Below are 20859 nucleotides of genomic sequence, written 5' to 3' on the forward strand. Positions count from 1 at the left end.
GAACACCAGCTCCCAGCCCCCCAGAGCCAGTGTTCTGTGCCCTGCACTCTAGGAAGCCCACTTTGGGTAATGATGTAGCGGTACAGAATGGGGGAACAGAGTGGGGCTGGGACATCCAAAAGAAGCCTCACTGATTTGTAACAGAAAAGGAGCTGCGTCTACCCCATAGAAACCACTGGCTTCCACCTCCTCCTTTCCTCTCTCTACCAACATGTTCAGTGATGAGCTTCAGAAAGTCTCAGCACTGCCACCACCACCAGGCTGTGATAAGTGAGCAAAGCACTTCTCTTCTTGCCCCTCTCAGTGACCTTGTTTGGAAAACAAGCAGGTCAGACCGGTTGATCTCTAAAATGTGTTTTGGTCCTATTATTTATGACCCTCTTCACCCTCGTTGCTCTGAAAATCCAGGTCTAGAAGAATGTCTCTAGAAGGTAAACTAAGGGCACAGTAGTACTTTTTCCATAGGAAGAAAATCAGTGGGTGTGTAGAGACTTCATGCAGAAAAAATGACAACTGTTTTGCTTACTGCCAGTTCTTAGCCCAGGTTTTATCTGACAGAGCTGACAGTGGTGCCCTCCTTTAACATTTAACGGGACTGCTACAGAGCCATGAGGTTTCTGCAGTGATGCCGAGGGAGGCAGACACTCCTATCCAGTATCTTTAAGCAAACGGTAGTGATGTGGTCCAGTGCAGGTGTCCCTTGGCTTGGGCTCTGCCCTCAGTGCCCTTCAGAGCCTGGGATCAGACTTTTGCCATGAAATGAACTACTGCTACTAAATATTACTGTTTTTTTTTTTTTAACAGGCGCTTGAATAAAATTGTTTGGCGAGCATTATCTCAAGAGGAAAAAGAAAAGTAAGCCAGTTTCTCTTCACTTTGTTTTGGTGAAATTCACATAACCTACAATTAACTGTTTTAAAGTGTACAGTTCTATGCTATTTATTCAAAATGTTGTGCAAACCACCACCTCCCTCTAGTTTCAATATTTTATCACCTCAGGAAAGATACCTTGTACCCATTAAGTAATCCTTCCCCACAACTCTCTCCTCCTCTGGGTACCACTGTTCTGCTTTCTCTGTGTGTGTATATTTGCCTCTCCTGGATATATACCAGATGAATCATACAATATGTGACATTTTGTGTCTGCCTTCTTTTACTTCCTTTGTGTAAAAACTTTATGATTTTAAGTTGTAACATACATAGTCTTCTTTTATGCTTCAGTATGGATCCACTGTATGTATGTACCAGCTTGTTTATCCAGCGGTCCACTGGTGGGTATTTGGGTCGTTTCTACCTTGGGCTATTGAGAACAATGCTGCCATATACATTCATGTAGAAATTTCTGTTTTGACATATGTTTTCATTTATTTTGGGAACATATCTAAGAGTGGATTTGCTAAGCCATAGAGTAATATTAGGCTTAACTTGTTGAGGAACACCAGACTTTTTCACAGCAACTGTACCATTTTACATTTTTACCAGCAAGGTATGAGGGTTCTTGTTTCTCCACATCCTTGCCAACACTTGTTAATTTACTTTTCTTTTTTTTTTAGTAACTAAAGTCATCCTGGTGGTCTAGTGGGTATGAAATATCTCCTTGTGGTTTTATTTGCTTTTTCCATAAGGATCAGTAATGTTAAAGACCCTTTCCCATGCTTGTTGGCCATGAATATGTCTTCTTTGGAATAATGTTTATTCTAAAGTTCTTTGCTCATTTTTTAATGGGTTATTTGTTGTTTTTGAGATATAGGAGTTATTTATATATTCTGGATTTTAACCACTTAGCAGATAGATGATTTTCAGGAACATTCTTTCACTCAAAAGGTTGCCTTTATATTCTCTTGATAGTTTCCTTTGATGCAGAGGTTTTAAGTTTGAGGTAGTCCCATTTGTCTATGTTTCCATTTTTGTCTGTGCTTCTGGTGTCACATCCAAGAAAATGTTGCCAAATCCAATGTCATGAAGCTCTCCCCCTATATTTTCTTCTAGGAATTTTATAGTTTTGGGTCATCTGTTTAGGTCTTTAATCTATTTTGTTTTGAGTTAATTTTTATATATAGTATAAGTTAAGGGTCCAACTTCATTCTTTTACCTGTGAATATCCAGTTTTCCCAGAACCACTTGTTGAAGAGACTGTACTTTTCTTCACGATGAGATCTTGGCAGCTTAGAAGAAGATCATTTGACCTTATACCTACATAGGAGTTTATTTCTGAGCTCTTTATTCTGTTCCACTGATCATGTTTTTCTTTATGTCAGTACCACAGCCTTTTGATTATTATAGCTTTCTGTAATATGTTCTGGAATCAAGAAATGTGAGGCCTCCAACTTTGTTCTTTTTCAAGATTGTTTTGGCTATTTGGAATCCCTTGAGGTTTCATGAATTAGGATGACTTTTTTTCTATTTCTACAAAACATGTCATTGAGATTTTAATAGGGATTGCATTGAATTTGTAGATTACTTTGGATGGCATGGGTATTTTAACTATTAAGTCTTCTAATCTGTGAATACAAGATATCTTTCCCATTTATTTCCATCTTTTTAAAATTTTTTCAGCAGTGTTTTATAGTTTACAATATACAGGTCTTTTACATCCTTGGTTAATTTTTTTCCTAAGTACTTTATCCTTTTTGATGCTATTGTAAATGGGATTGTGATCTTAATTTCCTTTTTTGGATTGTGCAATATTAGTGCATAGAATTGCAACTGATTCTTCTGTGTTGATATTTTATCTTGCTACTTTGTTGAGTTTATTTATTAGTTCTAACGGTATTTTTATGGCATCTTTAGGGTTTTCTACATATAAAATCATGCCATCTATGAATAGATATAATTTTACTTCTATCCAGTTTGGATGTATTTATTTCTTTTTCTTGATAATTTCTCTGGGTAGGCCTTTTTGTACTTTGCTGAATAAAAACAGTGAAAGTGGACATCCTTGCCTTCTTCCTGATCCGAGAAGAAAATCTTCCACTTTCTCACTGTTGAGGATGATGTCAGCTATAGGCTTTTTATATAAGGCCTTTCTTATGTTGAGGTAGTTTCCTTCTATTTCTGATTTGTTTAGAGTCTTTTTTTTTCCCCCATGAAATGGTGTTGTATCTTGTGAAATGATTTCTCTGCATTACTTGCGATGACCAAGAGGGATTTTTTTCCCCCTTCATTCTGTTAATGTGATGTAGCACATTGATTTTTATATGTTGAACCATCCTTGAATTCCAAGGATAAATCTCACTTTTAATGGTGTGTAATCTTTTTAATGTACTATTAAATTTGGTTTACTAGTATGTTGTTGAGGATTTTTGCACAATGTTCATAAGGGATATTGGTCTGTAGTTTTCTTTTCTTATAGTATTTTTGTCTGGCTTTGGTATGGGGACATGCTGGTCTCATAGAACGAGCCTGGAAAGGTACCCTCCTCTGCAGTTTTTGGAAGTATTTGAGGAGGATTGGTGTTAATTCTTTAAATGCTTGGTAGAATTCTCCCTTGAAGCCATTTTTTGCTGAGATTTTATTTGTTGGAAAGTACTTGATTACTGATTCTATCTCCTTTCTAGCTATAGGTCTGTTAAGATTTTTTTATTTCTTCATGATTCATTCTGAGCTGGTTGTATGTTTCTAGGAATGTATCCATTCCTTCTAGGTTATCCAATCTGTTGGTGTATAACTGATCATAATAATCTCTCATAATTGCTTTTATTTCTGTGACATGAGTTATAATGTCCCCCCCCTTTTCCTTTATGATTCTGGTTATGTGAGTCTTCTCTATTCTTCAGTTAATGTAGCTGAGCATTTATCAGTTTTGTTGTTCTTTCCAAAAGTCAAGTCTTAGTTTCACTGATTTTTTTCCTATTGTTTTTCTGTACTGTATTTTACTTATTTCTGCTCTTATCCTTATTATTTCCTTTCCTTTCTACTAACTTTGGATTTAGTTCTTCTTTCCAGTTCCTTCAGGTATACAATTAGGTTATTGATTTGTAACCTTTCTTCTTTTTTGATGTAAGCATTTTTAACACATTTTTCTCTTAGTACTGCTTTTACAGTGTATCATACATTTTGTTATTTTGTGCTTTCATTTTCATGTATCCCATGATATTTTCTAAACTCCCTTATTATTTCTTCTTTGACCTGTTGGCTGCTTAAGAGTATGGTGTTTAATTTCCACATGTTTCTGGATCTTCTAGTTTTCCATTTGCTATTGATTTCTAATTTTGTCCCGTTGTGATTAGAGAAGATTTTTTTTTAATGATTTTGTTGAAAACATTAACACTTGTTTTATGGCCTAACATGTGATCTGTCCCAGGGAATGTTTTATATGTACAGATAAGGAATATGTATCCTGCTGTTGGCTGATGGTGTGTTCTGTAAACATCTGTTAGGTCCAGTTATTCTATGGTATTTTTCCAGTACTCTTTCCTTATTGACCAGCTGTCTGGTAGTTCTATCAATAGTTGAAAATGGGAATAGAAGTCTCCTACTTTTATTTTTTCACTCTTCATTTCTGTCAATGTTTGTGTCATATATTTCGGAGCTCTAATATTAGGTGTGTATATATTTATAATTGTCATATCTTCCTTGTGGATTGACCCTTTTATCATTATGTAATGTCCTTCTTTGTCTCTTGGAACAATTTATGACTTAAAAGTGTAATGATTTGCTGATTTTTTTCTTCTGCTTGAGCAAGTCTGCTTTTTTTTTTTTTCAGTGTTCCAAGATTCATTGTTTATGCACCACACCCAGTGCGCCATGCAATACGTACTCTCCTAATACCTACAACCAGGCTCACTGTTCCCCCCACCCCCTCCATTCCAAAACCCTCAGTTTCTCAGAGTCCATAGTCTCTCATGCTTTGTCTCCTCCTCTGATTTACCCCAACTCACTTTTCCTTTCCATTTCCTAATGTCCTCCATGTTATTCTTTATGCTCCACAAGTAAGTGAAACCATATGATAATTGACTTTCTCTGCTTATTTCACTCACCATAATCTCCTCCAGTCCTGTTCATGTTGATACAAAAGTTGAGTATTCATCCTTTCTGATGGAGGGATAATATTCCATTGTATATATGGACCATATCTTCTTTATCCATTCATCTGTTGAAGGGCATCTTGGTTCTTTCCACAGTTGTGGCAAGTCTGCTTTTAAACTTCTCTAGTAAATTTTTCATTTCATAGTTATTATTTTTTTTAAAGATTTTACTTATTTATTTGACAGAGATCACAAGTAGGCAGAGAGGCAGGCAGGGTGGGTGGGGAAGCAGGCTCCCTGCTGAGCAGAGAGCCTGATGCAGGGCTCAATCCCAGGACCCCGAGATCAGGACCCGAGCTAAAGGCAGAGGCTTAACCCACTAAGCCACCAGGCTCCCCCATAGTTATTATATTCTTTAAAAAATTTTTTTTATTTATTGGGGCACCTGGGTGGCTCAGTGGGTTAAAGCCTCTGCCTTCGGCTCAGGTCATGATCCCAGAGTCCTGGGATCGAGCCCCACATCGGGCTCTCTGCTCAGCAGGGAGCCTGCTTCCCTCTCTCTCTCTGCATGCCTCTCTGCCTACTTGTGATCTCTGTATGTCAAATAAAATTAAAAAAAAATTTTTTTTAATTTATTTTTTTAACTTCTTTTCAGTGTCCCAGAATTCATTGTTTATGCACCACACCCAGTGCTCCATGCAATACGTGTCCTCCATAATACCCATCACCATAGTTACTATATTCTTATCCAGAATTTGTTTGGTTCTTTTTCATAGTTCCTGTATTTTTACTGATACTCAGTTTTGTTCAGGCGACATTTTCCTGATTTTATGTAGTTATCTGTGTTCTCTTTGAGCTCACTGAACATCCTTAGGACAGTTATTTTGAGTTCTTTATCAGGCCACTCAGAGATTTCCCATTTCTTTAGGAAAGATTTCTGGAGACTTATTTTGTTCCTTTGATTGGGCACCTTTCCTTGTTTTTTTTGTTTGTTTGTTTGTTTTTGTTTTTGTTTTTGTTTTTGTTTTTTGGTATGCCTTAGAATCTTTAGGGAGATTTATTTGAAAAAAAAAAAAAAAAACAACCAGTTATGTCGTCTGAGCTAGAGATTCTGAGGATCTTTCCAAGCTTTTCTGGGGTGCTTTCTCCAGGTTCGAGTGTGTAATTTCTCAGTTAAAAGAGTTTTGCCCCATGCACCCGAGTGTTTATAGCAGCAATGTCTACAATAGCCAAACTATGGAAAGAACCTAGATGTCCATCAACAAATGAATGGATAAAGAAGATGTGGTATATATACAATGGAATACTATGCAGCCATCAAAAGAAATGAAATCTTGCCATTTGCGATGACGTGGATGGAACTAGAGGGTATCATGCTTAGCGAAATAAGTCAGTCGAGAAAGACAACTATCATATGATCTCCCTGATATGAGGAAGTGGAGATGCAACATGGGGTGTTAAGGGGGTAGGAGAAGAATGAATGAAGCAAGATGGGATTGGGAGGGAGACAAACCATAAGTGACTCTTAATCTCACAAAACAAACTGAGGGTTGGTGGGGGGAGGGGGTTTGGGAGAGAGGAGTGGGGTTATGGACATTGGGGAGGGTATGTGCTATGGTGAGTGCTGTGAAGGGTGTAAACCTGGCGATTCACAGACCTGTACCCCTGGGGATAAAAATATATTATATGTTTATAAAAAATTTAAAAAATAAATAAAATGTCTATACTGCCTAGAGCAATCTATACTTTTAATGCCATTCCGATCAAAATTCCACCAGTATTTTTCAAAGAGCTGGAGCAAATAATCCTAAAATTTGTATGGAACCAGAAGAGACCCCGAATCGCTAAGGAAATGTTGAAAAACAAAAATAAAACTGGGGGCATCACGTTACCTGATTTCAAGCTTTACTACAAAGCTGTGATCACCAAGACAGCATGGTACTGGCATGAAGAGAGACACATAGACCAGTGGAACAGAGTAGAGAGCCCAGATATGGACCCTCAACTCTATGGTCAAATAATCTTCGACAAAACGGGAGAAAATATCCAGTGGAAAAAAGACAGTCTCTTCAATAAAAGGTGCTGGGAAAATTGGACCGCTATGTAGAAGAATGAAACTCGACCATTCTCTTACACCGTACACAAAGATAAACTCAAAATGGATAAAAGACCTCAATGTGAGACAGGAATCCATCAGAATCCTAGAGGAGAACATAGGCAGTAATCTCTTTGATATTAGCCACTTCTTTCAAGAAGTTATTAGCAACTTCTTTCAAGATATGTCTCCAAAGGCAAAGGAAACAAAAGCGAAAATAAACTTTTGGGACTTCATCAAAATCAAAAGCTTCTGCACAGCAAAGGAAACAGTCAAGAAAACAAAGAGGCAACCCACGGAATGGAGAAGATATTTGCAAATGACAGTACAGACAAAAGGTTGATATCCAGGATCTATAATGAACTTCTCAAACTCAAACTTAAACACACACAAAACAGACAAGCATATCAAAAACTGGGCAGAAGATATGAACAGATACTTCTCCAATGAAGACCTACAAATGGATATCAAACCCATGAAAAAGTGTTCATCATCATTAGCCATTTGGGAGATTCCAATTAAAACCACATTGAGATACCACCTTACACCAGTTAGAATGGTCAAAATTAGCAAGACAGGAAACAACGTGTGTTGGAGAGGATGTGGAGAAAGGGGAACCCTCTTACACTGTTGGTGGGAATGCAAGTTGGTGCATCCACTTTGGAGAACAGTGTGGAGATTCCTCAAGAAATTAAAAACAGAACTTCCCTATGAACCTGCCATTGCACTACTGGGTATTTACCCCAAAGATACAGATGTAGTGAAAAGAAGGGCCATCCCTTCACTGAAGGGCCAGTGTTTATAGCAGCAATGGCCACGGTCGCCAAACTGTGGAAAGAACCAAGATGTCCTTCAGCGGATGAATGGATAAGGAAGATGTGGTCCATATACACTATGGAGTATTATGCCTCCATCAGAAAGGATGAATACCCAACTTTTGTAGCAACATGGATGGGACTGAAAGAGATTATGCTGAGTGAAATAAGTCAAGCAGAGAGAGTCAATTATCATATGGTCTCACTTATTTGTGGAGCATAACAAATAGTGTGGAGGACAAGGGGAGTTAGAGAGAAGAAGGGAGTTGGGGGAAATTGGAAGGGGAGGTGAACCATGAGAGACTATGGACTCTGAAAAACAATCTGAGGGGTTTGAAGCGGCAGGGGGTGGGAGGTTGGGGGAGCCAGGTGGTAGGTATTAAAGAGGGCACAGATTGCATGGAGTACTGGGTTTGGTGCAAAACAAGGAATACTGTTATGCTGAAAATTAAAAAAATAAAAAAATAAAAAAAGGTTTGCCCCACTTCCTTCTCAGGAGCCCATAATCCCTTGCTCCCCCTGGTGTCTGGCTTTGGTATTGCAGCTTCTCTGGTGCTGTAACAAGCCATGGAACTCTTTTTTATTAGCTATCCCTAACATGGTATCCAGAGTATGTCACCATTCCCATCAGTGCTCTGAGCCACATGAGATGGAAACCAGTCTCTTGGGAAGCCTCCCAAAAAGCCAGAATGTTGGATGCATGTTCCTCTTTTCTTTCCCTTCTAAGGGGAAGCCACAACTTAGGAATTTTCTCCTAAATTGCACTGCACTATGCCAGGGAAACAGGGGGAGTAGTCCAAGCAAAATGCAACAGCCTTTTCTATTCACTTTAATCCACTATTCTTCTTGGCTTTGTGTTCATCTGGAGTGCTGCAACCTCTTAACAGGTTTCAGGAATTCTCAGAAAGGAAATTTTGTCCATATGTTGATAAGTTATCCCCTAGGGAGGAACGTGAGCCTGGGGTTTCTTAGTCTACCATCCTGCTGACCTCATTTCAATTTAGATTTTTTAGTATGAATATTTGCTGTTATCTGACAGGTTTGCCTGTGGATTGAGTCCTGTGGTTGTGTTGGGTTTGCACTGTACTCTTCTAACACCCTAAATTTAAAGGAAGTGACCCTTTCAGCAGTGAGAGAATAATTATGAAATGCCCTCTTCTCTCTCTCTCTCTCTCTCTCTTTCTTCCTCCTATCCTCCTGCCTTTCTCCCTCTTCTTCCCTTGCTTTCTCTCCCCACCAGTAGTGTCCGATACAGCAGTAGCTGGACTGGAAGTAGTATCCAGGACCTGGGCCACACAACACTGGCTTCTCCTGGAGTCTCACAGCCTGGGTTCATCAGCCCATAGAAAGTTTGCAGCCAGAAAGTTTAGGCCTATTTAGCTTAGAAAGGAGGAGAGGAGATTGAGCTGGTAGAAGAATTACTGCACTGAAGCAAATATTTGGCTTTTGTGTGCTTCCCTTCCCTTTGGTTTGCTCTGTTTCCCAAAGTTACTGCTGGACATAGTGTGTGAAATCTCTTTGAAGCTCATTTTTGTTCCTGCCAAATGTTAGGCCCTAGGAGAAATGAATGGGTTCCAAATATGCCCAAAAATTTGAAGGAAAAAAAAAAGCTATGTATATTGAACTTCTTCAAATCAGATAATCAAATCAGGTAATAGGAAAGAATGTCTACCATCATTCACAGAGATGGTTATTTTTCACTCATGTAAGCTACCACAGTCCTGATGAACCAGAACCTGTGTTTCTGTCAGCCTGATACCCGACATCTGTCTCAGAGATGGCTCTCAGGGCTGGTTTTACTGAAAAATCAACTTCCCATCTTTTTTCTATTGATCACTTTCATTTTTTGTCCTCCTTTTTATCTTTTTTAGGTTAGATGCATATAAGCCCATGCGATACTTGGAAAACAAGACAGCTTTAAATAGGGCATTGGAACGGTTGAATTGGCCTATTTCTTTGAAGGAACTGTCGATGCTGGAGAATGAAATTCTAGCTGGGAAAATGTATATCCAGCAGGCCATGGAACTCCAGGAGGCTGCCAAGAAGGAGAATCATGTGAGCAAGTCACAAGGAGAGGTGGGTGCCATGGAGGTGTCTGCATGTCCTCCCTCCTTCCTGCCCCACGTCATTGCCATCCCTGCGCAGGCCTGCCTTCTCCCTCTCCCAGGCCCCTCCACGTGGATTTCTAAGAGTTAGAGCCAATCCAGTAAAAGCATCAGGATGTCTTTTCAACAGAGAAGAAATGCCATTTGGTTTTACTATGGCCTTCTTTTTAAAATAATATACTTTTAATTAAAGAACTAAACAGAAGTATAATGTAGTGATCAAAGGCCTCAGCTTTGATATGAGCCAAACCCCAATCCCTATGTTATCCTGGCCACTTATTCCATCTCTCTAAGTCTAAGGGTTTTTTTAATTTGTAAGATAGGAATATTACTAATATCTGCCTCATAGTGTTATTATGAGAGTAAAATGACTTTTTACAGTGATTCATATTGGAATGCCTCCCCATAAATGTTAGAAAGTGTTAACCAAACATACTTTTCAAAAAGAATTTTATAATCTGACTGCCTTATTATAACCCCTTTAGATCACTTACTTTTAAAAGCTTTCTTTTCCTCCTTGAGTAAATTCTTACATAGAAGCAGAATCTCCATAACCATTTCATAATCTGCTCTTTTTCTTTAATTACAATATAGATGATACATGATGTTACATAAGCTTCAAGTGTACCAACATAGTACTTGGACAACCTAATACATTTTCAGTGCTCACCACATTGTAGCTAGCATTTGTCACCACAGACACTATTACAGTGCCATTACAGTAGTGTACTCTAGTGTACCGTGTATTCTCTGTGCTGTACGTTTCATCTCTGGACTCATTCAGTCCCTAACGGGAAACCTGTACCTCCCGCTCCCCTTCACCCATTCTTCCTATCCCCCACTCCCACCTCCTTAGCAACTACCAGTTTGTTCTCTGTGTTTAAGGGTATGTTTCCACTTCTTTTTGTTTGTTTGTTCATTTGCTGTTTTTTTTAATATTTCACATACAAGTGAAATCATATGGTATTTGTCTTTCTCTGACTCATTTCAGTTAGCATAGTACCCTCTTGGTCCATCCAGGTTGTCACAGATGGCAAAATCTCATTCATTTTTATGGCCGAGTAATATTCCTGTGTGTGTGTGTGTGTGTGTGTGTGTGTGTGTGTGTGTGTGTGTGTATCACATCTTCTTTATCATTCATCTGTCAGTGGACATTTGGGTTGCTTCTGTATCTTAGCTATTATAAGTAATACTGTAATAAACCTAGAATTGTATGTATCTTTTTGAATGGTGTTCTTGTTTTCTTTGGGCAAAAGTCATATGGTGATTCTATTTTCAATTTTTTGAGGCACCTCCGTACTGCTTTCCACTGACAGTAGCTGCATCAATTTACATTCCCACTAACAGTTCACAGGAGATCTTTTTTATCCATACTCTTGCCAACACTTTTTATTTTGTGTCTTTTTGATTCTAATGAGATATCTCCTTGTGGTTTTGGTTTATGTTTCCCTGATTAGTTGATATTGAGCATCTTTTGTGTGTCTGTTGGCCATCTGTATGTCTTCTTTAGAAAAATGTCATACTCTTTTTTACTTGGTAGTATCTCATATACATTCTCTGTTTTTTCTGAATCTTCAGATTGATGTTTGGTGTATATTTTGGTATTTTATATAATACTTCATGGTGTATACTATATCCTGATTTATTTAATTCTTCACCAAATGTTAGAAATTCGGGATTTTTTTTTCAGTTTTCTTCTCTTTCACATGTATTGATGACTTCTGTGGTACATTTGGTTTATTTTGTTAAGACAGATTCTTAGTAGTAGAACCCTTGGTTCAAAGGGCCTGAATATTTTGGGGCTCTAAATGCTTATTGCCAGTGTAACACCCCCTTTCTGACTGTGTGAGTGTGTGTGGACCTGGAATAACTCATTTGAAATATTACTGAATGGTGTGTAATTTGGGTATATTCAATATACACTAAAAAATACAGCCAAAAAACAGACCTTTGAGATTCATCTTTTTTGGTTTCAGTCTTTGCTAAGTGATATTGGCTTTGCCTGTTTTGAAACTCTGTATTTGCTGCTCTGGATTCTTTGGTTCTGTTTTCTTGCTTTGTTTTGTTTTTCTTTAATTTTATTTTTTCCAACAAATCACACTTTTCCCCTCCATTGTAGAAAGCTATGTCTTTTGTGCAGAATGCAAAAATTTTATCACAAAACATCTTATGGCTATTAGTGTTCTTCAAACAAAGTGACTTCCCCAAAGAATTGTTTTGTATTCCCTTGGGAGACACCATCTCATGCCTCCAAATACATGGCTATCTGTAGGCACTCAAGAATCAAGAAGACAAGTGAATTAACTCTCTGTCCATGAAAATCTGCTCTTCTTTTCATCAAGCCTCTTCTTTTATGTTCTTTCTTTCTTTCTTTTTTTTTTTTAAAGATTTTACTTATTTATTTAACAGAGGGAGACAGAGAGAACACAACCAAGGAGAGTGGGGGAGGGAGAAGCAGGTTTTCTGCTGAGCGGGGAACCTGATGCAGGGCTCTGATCCCAGGACCCTGGGATCATGACCTGAGCCAAAGGCAGATGTTAACAACTGAGCCACCCAGGCATCTCTCTGTTCTTTCATTTTTTCACTGACATATTTGAGTTCCTATGAGGTGCCAAGCACTATTCTAGGCACTGAAAGTATCTAAACACACAACCACACCCCACCGTCATTCTAGGCAGGGAGAAAGACCAGTACAAGTCCCAAATGATGAACTTGCCAATGCTAAACCATAGAGACAGTGCCTAACAACATATTCTGCTAGCATTATTTTTTTCTACACTTCGTATTAAATTTAAAAATGGGAAGTGGTCGCTGATGGGGTAAAGAGAAGCCTCCAGTGATTCAGAATAAATATAGTGTGTTCTACTTGGATTTGTCTGGAATCCTGGGAGTCAAAAGTTCATTGCTCATGAGGTATGAATTAATTGTTCTATTTTTTAATTCTCTTACCCACAAAGTGGGAATAAAGGTACTTCCCATCATTTCTTTATCCAAAAATATTTGTTCACTTCCTGTCACAGGTCAGAGCCTGTGCTTGGCACATGTGACCTCAGGCAGTGAAGGGCCTGTCGCATTCTTTTCTCTCTAATTGGGGTCTCCCAGGTGATACTATACATTGGACACAAAATGGGCTTCGTTAACTACATTGAAGACATGGGCCCAGTCCAGTGAAGATGTGCCGGGACGGAATGTAACCTCATTGGACACAAAATGGGCTTCGTTGACTACATTGAAGACATGGGCCCAGTCCAGTGAAGATGTGCCGGGACGGAATGTAACCTCCCTGAAAGCTGAGACTTTGTTTGGCCTGATTTGTAACTGTATCTGTAGCCCTGAGAATGGCACCTGGCACACAGTGGACACTAGACAAATATTTATTGAATGAATGAAACCCAGTTCTTTCTAGTAGAGAATTATGAATGTGACAACAGAGGCACACCCATAGACCAACTGGGAGATGGGGGAAAGTGAACTGGGGAGTTAGAGGAGGTTTCACAGGGGGATAGTTAAGTTTGGTCTGGAATGATGTATAGGATTTGAGGTGAGAAATGTTAGGAGTTAAACAGTGGCCTATGCAGAGGCAGGGAGGTGGGATGGATATGACATTTTCACCAGGGATATGGCAGGAGACAAGACAGGAAAGGAAGATGGCACCAGAATGCAAGGGATTGGAATTTTCTTCTTGCTTGGATCAGGGACTTGTGCCTGTTGGAAATAGAAACCCAGGGAAGGGTTTTTAGCAAGGGGAAGACAGTAACAGATTTATATTTTGGCAGCATAATGAGGCCCAATGTAGAAAGGAAAGACCCAAATGGGGTGCAATACTGTGTTGAGTGGTTTTGAGTCCTTGAGCCAAACCAGAACAGTGAGAAGGAAACAGAGAAAAGATATATGAGCTAGTAGAAAGTGAATGTGTGGTCTGAGCCAGAAGGCAAAGCTAAGGATACCCAAAAACTTTCTTTCCTGGACACAGGGGAAACAGGCATTGTTAACCCTTCTGTATCACTTCTGCTCCTCAGGGACACAGGTGTTCCCTGGCCAGCTCATCTAAACACCCTGTCATTCTCTAACCCCTGAACACAGTTTTGTTATCTTCATAGCATATTCCACTTGACATTGTGTACGTGTTTGTTTATGATATGTCTTTCCTACTAGAATGAGGGTGGGACTTGATCCCTTATATTCTAGGTACTCCCAGTTTCTAGAATAGTGCTTGGTACCTTGTAGGCAGTCATAAATATTTGAATGAAGAAGTGAAAGAATGAACAAGAGGAAGAGGTACAGTAAGAGAGAAAACATATTTTCAGAGAAAGGTAATTCATGTTAGGTCCTCTTCATTCTTAGACAAGTGAGAAAGGCCACATGTTTGGAGCTTAGGAGAGAAGTCTGAGTTAAGGAGATAGTTTGGAGGTCATTTGAGGTGCTGAGATAAGAGACAATGGAAGGGATGGAGACAGGAAAGTTAGAGGAGCCGGGGGTTCAGGGTAGTATGCATGAGGCGAGAGCCCAAAGAGAGGTGGGCAGAACCCTGGATCTGGAGTCACAAGCCTGAGTATAGCCTCAGCAAATTTCTAGCAATTTTCTAGCTTGGAATAGCAAATTTCTAGCTTGGTGGCCTTACATAGGGCCCCTAAGCCTAGTTTCATCATGTTTAAAATAGAAAAATCACCTGCCTAAAAGTGTTTGTAAGATAAAGCGCATAGTATGCTCAGGGTGCGCAGCTGTCAGCACTCAGCAGTCAATGCACTCAGCATTAGTGCCCGCTGTTGTTATAGCCATTCTTAAGTTTTTACTGAGGAGTTTTGAAAAGTCACACAGAAGGATGTCTCCAAGCCATTTGAGTTGGCAAGAAGATCATTAGTGATCTTACTGAGTGTGATTTCGGTAGAATTGTGGGAGCGGAAGACAGTTTGCGGTGGGTGGAGAAGTGGGTAGACCTGAAGAAAGTAAGTATAGGAAGTAAAGATTTGTTTTCCAGATCTTCAGAGGGAAGGAAAGGAGAGATAGGGTGAGAAATTTGGGGCATGAGCTGGAGTGAGAGAAGGCATTTAGTGTGCATAATGGTATATTTGATGGGTCCACCCCCTTCATGGTCATGGGCTAAGGCTCTTCCTTCACTGCCCTGTCCCCACACCAGGTGTACAAAGTGCCCACTGTCTGTTCTGGGAAGCATCCGTGTGCCCAGGACAGTTAAACACAGGTAATGAATTGTGTGTGTGTGGAGGAAGGGGCTCATACTTGGCATCTTGTCTTCAGAGTTCTTTCTACTCTTGACATGGCCCTCAATAATAGGATATTTTGTATATTCTTTTCTTTTCTTTTCTTTTTTTAAGATTTTATTTATTATTTATTTGACAGAGATCACAAGTAGGCAGAGAGACAGGCAGAGAGAGAGAGGAAGGGAAGCAGGCTCATTTCAATCCCAGGACCCTGGAATCATGACCTGAGCCGAAAGCAGAGGCTTTAACCCACTGAGCCACCCAGGTGCCCCTGTATATTATTTTCTTAAAATGATACTTCTCCTCACCATGTATGATGTATTATGAGATATTTTAATTCTATTTCTGCCATGTCCCATTGGTTTGACTTCAATGGCCCACTAATAGGTCTCTATCTCCTGTTGTGAAAAATACTGCTTGGGACCAAAGCTCAAGACTGCAAGGGCTTGTGAGACCCTGGGGTGAAAATTCATCACAGATGAAAGTCATTTTTACTGATTTGTATATAAATATAGTCTGATTATAACTTCTTCTGGCAAAGGCCAAAGCTTTTGATCAATGATAGTGAATTGGAGTGCAAGAAACCATCTGTTATTTATTAAGATCTGCTAGAGTTTATTGATAACATGTAGCAAAAGGTGGTCAAAGTTTGTTAGGAATGGAGATCCAATTGGAAATGACCACACACAGTCAGAAGGGAGTGGCCAGTGGTCACTTTGACACACTTGGTCCACACCACGGTGTGTTATGGAGTCTAGATATCTTTGGTTCTTTGATACGTAGTCACCCCACTGATTCCTGAGTTTGGGAGAGCTTTGTGATTTTTCTGTTGGTGAGGATCAGATGTGGGGAGAAGTGGCTTCATATGTTGGTGTTGCTTTGACTGCAGTCTTTTGCTGGCCCCTTGATCAAATCTGAGGGGAGAACCATCATCACACCTGCTCTGCCTACCATGGTCACAGTCTGTGCTTGACTGAAGAATTGCTTACCCTATTTCCATAACCAACCAGCTTTGTGGTATCCCCAGACATGGGTGCTTGACTCACTGACCACATAATGAAAGGAAGAATCTGAAGTTGGAAATTTTTAAAATTCCCCTTGAAAACTCTCCTCTCCTTATACCCCTCTTTATTACCATGACTGCAAACTTCACCATCCACTGGCCAATCAGAGCTGTGCTATGGTGGAAATCACCACTGGGCATCTGACTTGTAATTAATCTTCCCTGGTTCTCCCTGGGTCCCTGGTCAGTCAGCCCAGCCATGCTATCCTACAGTATTTCCTTACTACATAAGGATTATTTTCCACATCCCTTGGGACCCAGGCCCAGAAAGACGCAATAGGCTCTCCACATTTATAACCTTGACTGCCTTGGAAAATTTGGAGGCAGAAAATCTTGTGAAGCATCTATAAGCAACCCTAAAAGGGGTCTTAGAAATGTGTCCCACACAGCTGGCCACCCATGGTGTATGTCTACAAGTTGTGCCTGGTAAGAATCTAAAATCCATGGTCTTTAGGAATGGTGTATTAAGTGCTCCACTCTGTGAAAAATTATCCAGGAGAAATAGTGCTGGGGAAGACATAGAAATAGGCTGGGTGAGGTGGAACAGGGGTGAGAGACCATTTGGATTGGAAAACATTGTTGGAAAAACAATGACTTTGATACTGTATAGGAGAAAGTTGGTTGGAAAGATTTAGAGAGAAATTTCTTTGAGTTGTATAAATAGAGTCAGAATAAGTAGAGCTGTTATCTTTGCTCCCAAATAATCATTGGACCTGTTGTCAATCTTGCATTTTACAGGTTTTTTTTTCTTTTCTTTATTTTCAGCATAACAGTATTCATTACTTTTGCACCACACCCAGTGCTCCATGCAATCCATGCCCTCTCTAATACCCACCACCTGGTTCCCCCAACCCCCCACCCCCCACCACTTCAAACCCCTCAGATTGTTTTTCAGAGTCCATAGTCTCTCATGCATTTTACAGTTATTAATATTTCCTCTTTTAAAGGGAGGAGAGAGGCCTCCTACAATAACCCTTTACAACTAGTCAGCCTTCCTCATTCCACTAGAAACACTTGAGTCTGTTCTGCTGCTACTGGAGTCTGGCAGGAAGACAGACTTTCTGGTGACTGTGAATTGTCCTTCAGCAGTACATAAGATCTCCTGATGTGAGGGTGGAGAATTAAGAAGTCTGTGTTGGGCATTAGTGATGTTGCCATCACAGAAAGAATGGCACATGCACATTCAGACCAGCACCATGGAGATAACTTAGTGCATGGAAAAGAGACCCCAGATGGGTTCTTGAGGGAGGATGTTAGGAGATATGGCCCAGTGAGGCTGAAGTGTTAGAGCAAGGTGCATTGATGGGACAGGAGAGGGTGCTGAAGGGAGAGTGCTGCAGCCTCATGACTGTGTCCCAGTTAGCTGGGGTCTTAAAGGAGAGAATCTCACTCAGGAATACCAGTCAGTGGAGGGAATTGAAAGAAGGGAAGAGAAGCTCCCATCAACTTTAAATATTATCTAAAAAGTTTTCTGTCTAGGATCTGATATTCAGGAGTGGGAAGGTGGGTATCAGCTCTAGGGAATCCCTGAGGTGATAGAAATCACTGCCCAATGGTCTTTTCATTCTAAAGCTGAAGACATCCCTCCCTGCTGGAGGTTTTAGCTGGGCAGACCTCAGCATTGCCCTGCCACTAGGTTTTTTGTAGGCATAAATTCTACCCTCAGCAGGTTTAGGAATGGTCATTGACGCCCCCCCCTCCCCATCTGGAGGAGAACTGAGTGTGGAAGGATTATCAGTAGGATCCAGGCAGGAAACAGAATCCTGTTCAGTCAATTCAAGTGAAGAAATGTTAATGAAGGGAGTGTTCTTAGAGGTGCATGTAAGTCTAAGGCAGCCGGTGGGATTTGGGACCCCCAATGACTAGCAAGAGCAGGAAGTTCTCATCACTCCTAGACTTGAAAGGGTGGAAGGAAATGATGCTCCTGGAGCCCCGTGAGAGCCAAGTCTACTAGCAGGAGTGGAGGTAGTTTTAGAGAGACAAAGGGCAGGGAAGGAGCATGGAACAAATACCCCAGTCTTTTATCTTGCTGCTGCCCTCGGACCTCCCACCTGCCATTGGCTCACCCTGTCCAGAAGCCAGGCCTCAAGCGAAATAAATCAGGTGAGTCACCCATGGGGGTCAGCTGCCTGGGGCATGGAGCAGGACAGGGCAGAATGGATTTGGAGGAAGATGGGTGGACCAGAGTAACCAGCACAGAGATGTGTTGAAAAGTTTTCTTAAAGACCCAGCACTTATTTTTGTTCTATAGCCTTGACTGAGATATGTATCTATATATAGTAGATAGCTGGTTGTGGTCCACACTCCAGGCAGTGACACAGAAGTGGCTCCGGTCTACAGCTTTCGTTCATCTCCGGAGTAGCAACATGCAGATAACTGAGTCACTAGCATCTGAATTACAGCTTACAACACTGTGGTAATTTTCAGATTTAACTATTTAAAACATTTCGAATGTTTCTCTTTGATGTTTTTCCTGAAAGAGCAATGAAGAAATAGTCCCTGATAAGATATTAACAAGTTGCTCTTTACTTGGGAAATAATTTTATGCAGCATCTAATGCATATATATTAGGTTCTTTTGCCACTACCAAAGAAAGAAAAACAAAGGGAGGGGGGAGAAGGAGGAGAAGAAGAAAAGAAAATTCATTTTTTTCCTTACAAAAGCCCTTTGAGTTGCTACTGATTAACATTTATTGGAGATTTTCCTTTCTGAGTGGTTAACTCCATAGCCCAGCATGGCCCTGTATTGGGGAATGGAGAATGATTTGGGGCAGAAAAAAATATTTAGAACTAGTTTCAAAATAAGATTTGGAGCCAAAGACTAGTTTGAGTTAAGTTGTAGAAATGCATGGAAAATCTTAAAGCATCAAACATTAAGTAACTTCACTGTCTCCACCAATGCAAACCTGAAAGCATGACCTTGAAACTAAATAATAAATGAAAGGAGGGTGACACCATTTTGGATCCTGTTCTACATCATCTGCTAACTAAATCTGATGAGGAAATGAATTGGATTCTCTGAATTTTGGAAACAAGGCATAATCAAATTACCCAGTAGACAGCATCCCCCCTGCCAGTATTACTGCCCATCTGACTTCCTCACGGAGACTGGCATGCAACTACTCTCATACACCTAAACCTGGAAATATGTTGCCTTATTTATTGCTAGCATTTTTGTTTTCACTCTCTACCCCTTCTGACTCTTGTCCTCCATAGATTTCTTTGCAAAATAAGTCAGACAAGGACCAATACCATACGATTTCACTCATACATGGAATTTAAGAAACAAAACAGATGAAATAGGGGAAGGGAAGGAAAAGTAAAAGTAAGATGAAAATTAAGAGGGAGGCAAACCATAAGAGATGCTGAAGTCTAGGAGATAAATTGAGGGTTGCTGGCGTAGGGAGTGGGGAGGTAGGGTCAATTGGGTGATGGGCATTAAGGAGGCACCTGATGCAATGAACACTGGTTTTCTATTCAACTGATGAATCACTAAATTCTACCTCTGAAACTAATAGAAAAAAAGGGGAAAATAAACCCCAAAACCCAATGACCTGTTTATATTTTAGGTGTGCATAGGTGAAGGCATGCCAGGAAAAGAACAGTGTCTGTAAAGTCTTTGGCAGGATTCAAAAATTATTGATACGTTGTCTTTCTGGAAAGGTGCTGTCAACATTGTGGTTGAAGGAATGGTATGTCTAGCTGCCCTTACTGATATCCTTCCATCCTGGCAAACCAATGCTGTATTTCTATGACCAGTGGAATGAACCATTGTGCTAAAGCTGGCCCCATAGGTTTGTTTTCCCATGGCATGGGCAACAAAAATGAACAGTAGCAACACAGAGTACTATGATGTTCTACTTAATCTGTGGTGTAGCTGAATTGATTTATAGTGATATGAACGAATCATCGAGTGTACAGTGAATTGTTCTTTCCAGAATCCAAACTGTACATGTTGTGGAAACAATCAGAAATGAATTATTGCCAAGAATAGTAACAGTTGGACACAAAAGCAGAGTAAATGTGTTTAGTATTGTAATGGTCCTTTCAGGTGAACCCATAGGTATCTGAGTGATCTGAAGGTAGTTGATACTTTTCAGCCACTTAGAAAGGCATGTTCTTAGGTGGCCTTTTCAGTCTGTGAAAAATGAACATCATAGTACTCTGGGTTGCTACTGTTCATTGTTGTTGCCCATGCAGGGAAGGTCTTCACAGAGTGAATGGCAGTTCTATATTAGATGAATTGGGGAGTGAGTGACAACTTTAGAGAAAAAAGAGCTCTCTGATGATTTCAGGCCATTGACTTCACAGATTTGTACCTATGAAAATGTAGAAAGAATTTTTACCAGTTAGCTTCTGGATAGGATATTGAGAAAATGAATATTTGGAATCTAGAATTAAAGGGGGCTAGTTACATGGTGTGTTATACTCATTTAGAATTTTTAAAGGAATTTTAAATATGTCTAGGCATAGATTCTAGTAAGTGGCTTGTCTGTTATAGTGATGAAATCTGAAGGGGAGCTTGCCCTTCTGGGATCAACATGGACATCTTTTTGGAAATCAGGGTGTTATCCATCTGGAAGTGGAGAGGCTATG

The 20859-nt window shown here is 40.0% G+C and overlaps 1 protein-coding gene across 2 annotated transcripts in view; it reads left to right on the forward strand.

Moving 5' to 3' along the window:
* VWA3B (von Willebrand factor A domain containing 3B) overlaps positions 1–20859 on the forward strand; it is a 236408-nt gene that overhangs the window by 188918 nt on the left and 26631 nt on the right. For both annotated transcript variants that reach the window (XM_032351983.1, XM_032351982.1), the window contains exons 21-22: positions 805–855; positions 9749–9953. In XM_032351983.1, coding sequence (XP_032207874.1) covers positions 805–855; positions 9749–9953 — 256 coding nt within the window. The remainder of the gene's footprint in view (positions 1–804; positions 856–9748; positions 9954–20859) is intronic.

This window comes from Mustela erminea, chromosome 7 (genome assembly GCF_009829155.1).
Source record: "Mustela erminea isolate mMusErm1 chromosome 7, mMusErm1.Pri, whole genome shotgun sequence".
Taxonomy (NCBI): domain Eukaryota; kingdom Metazoa; phylum Chordata; class Mammalia; order Carnivora; family Mustelidae; genus Mustela; species Mustela erminea.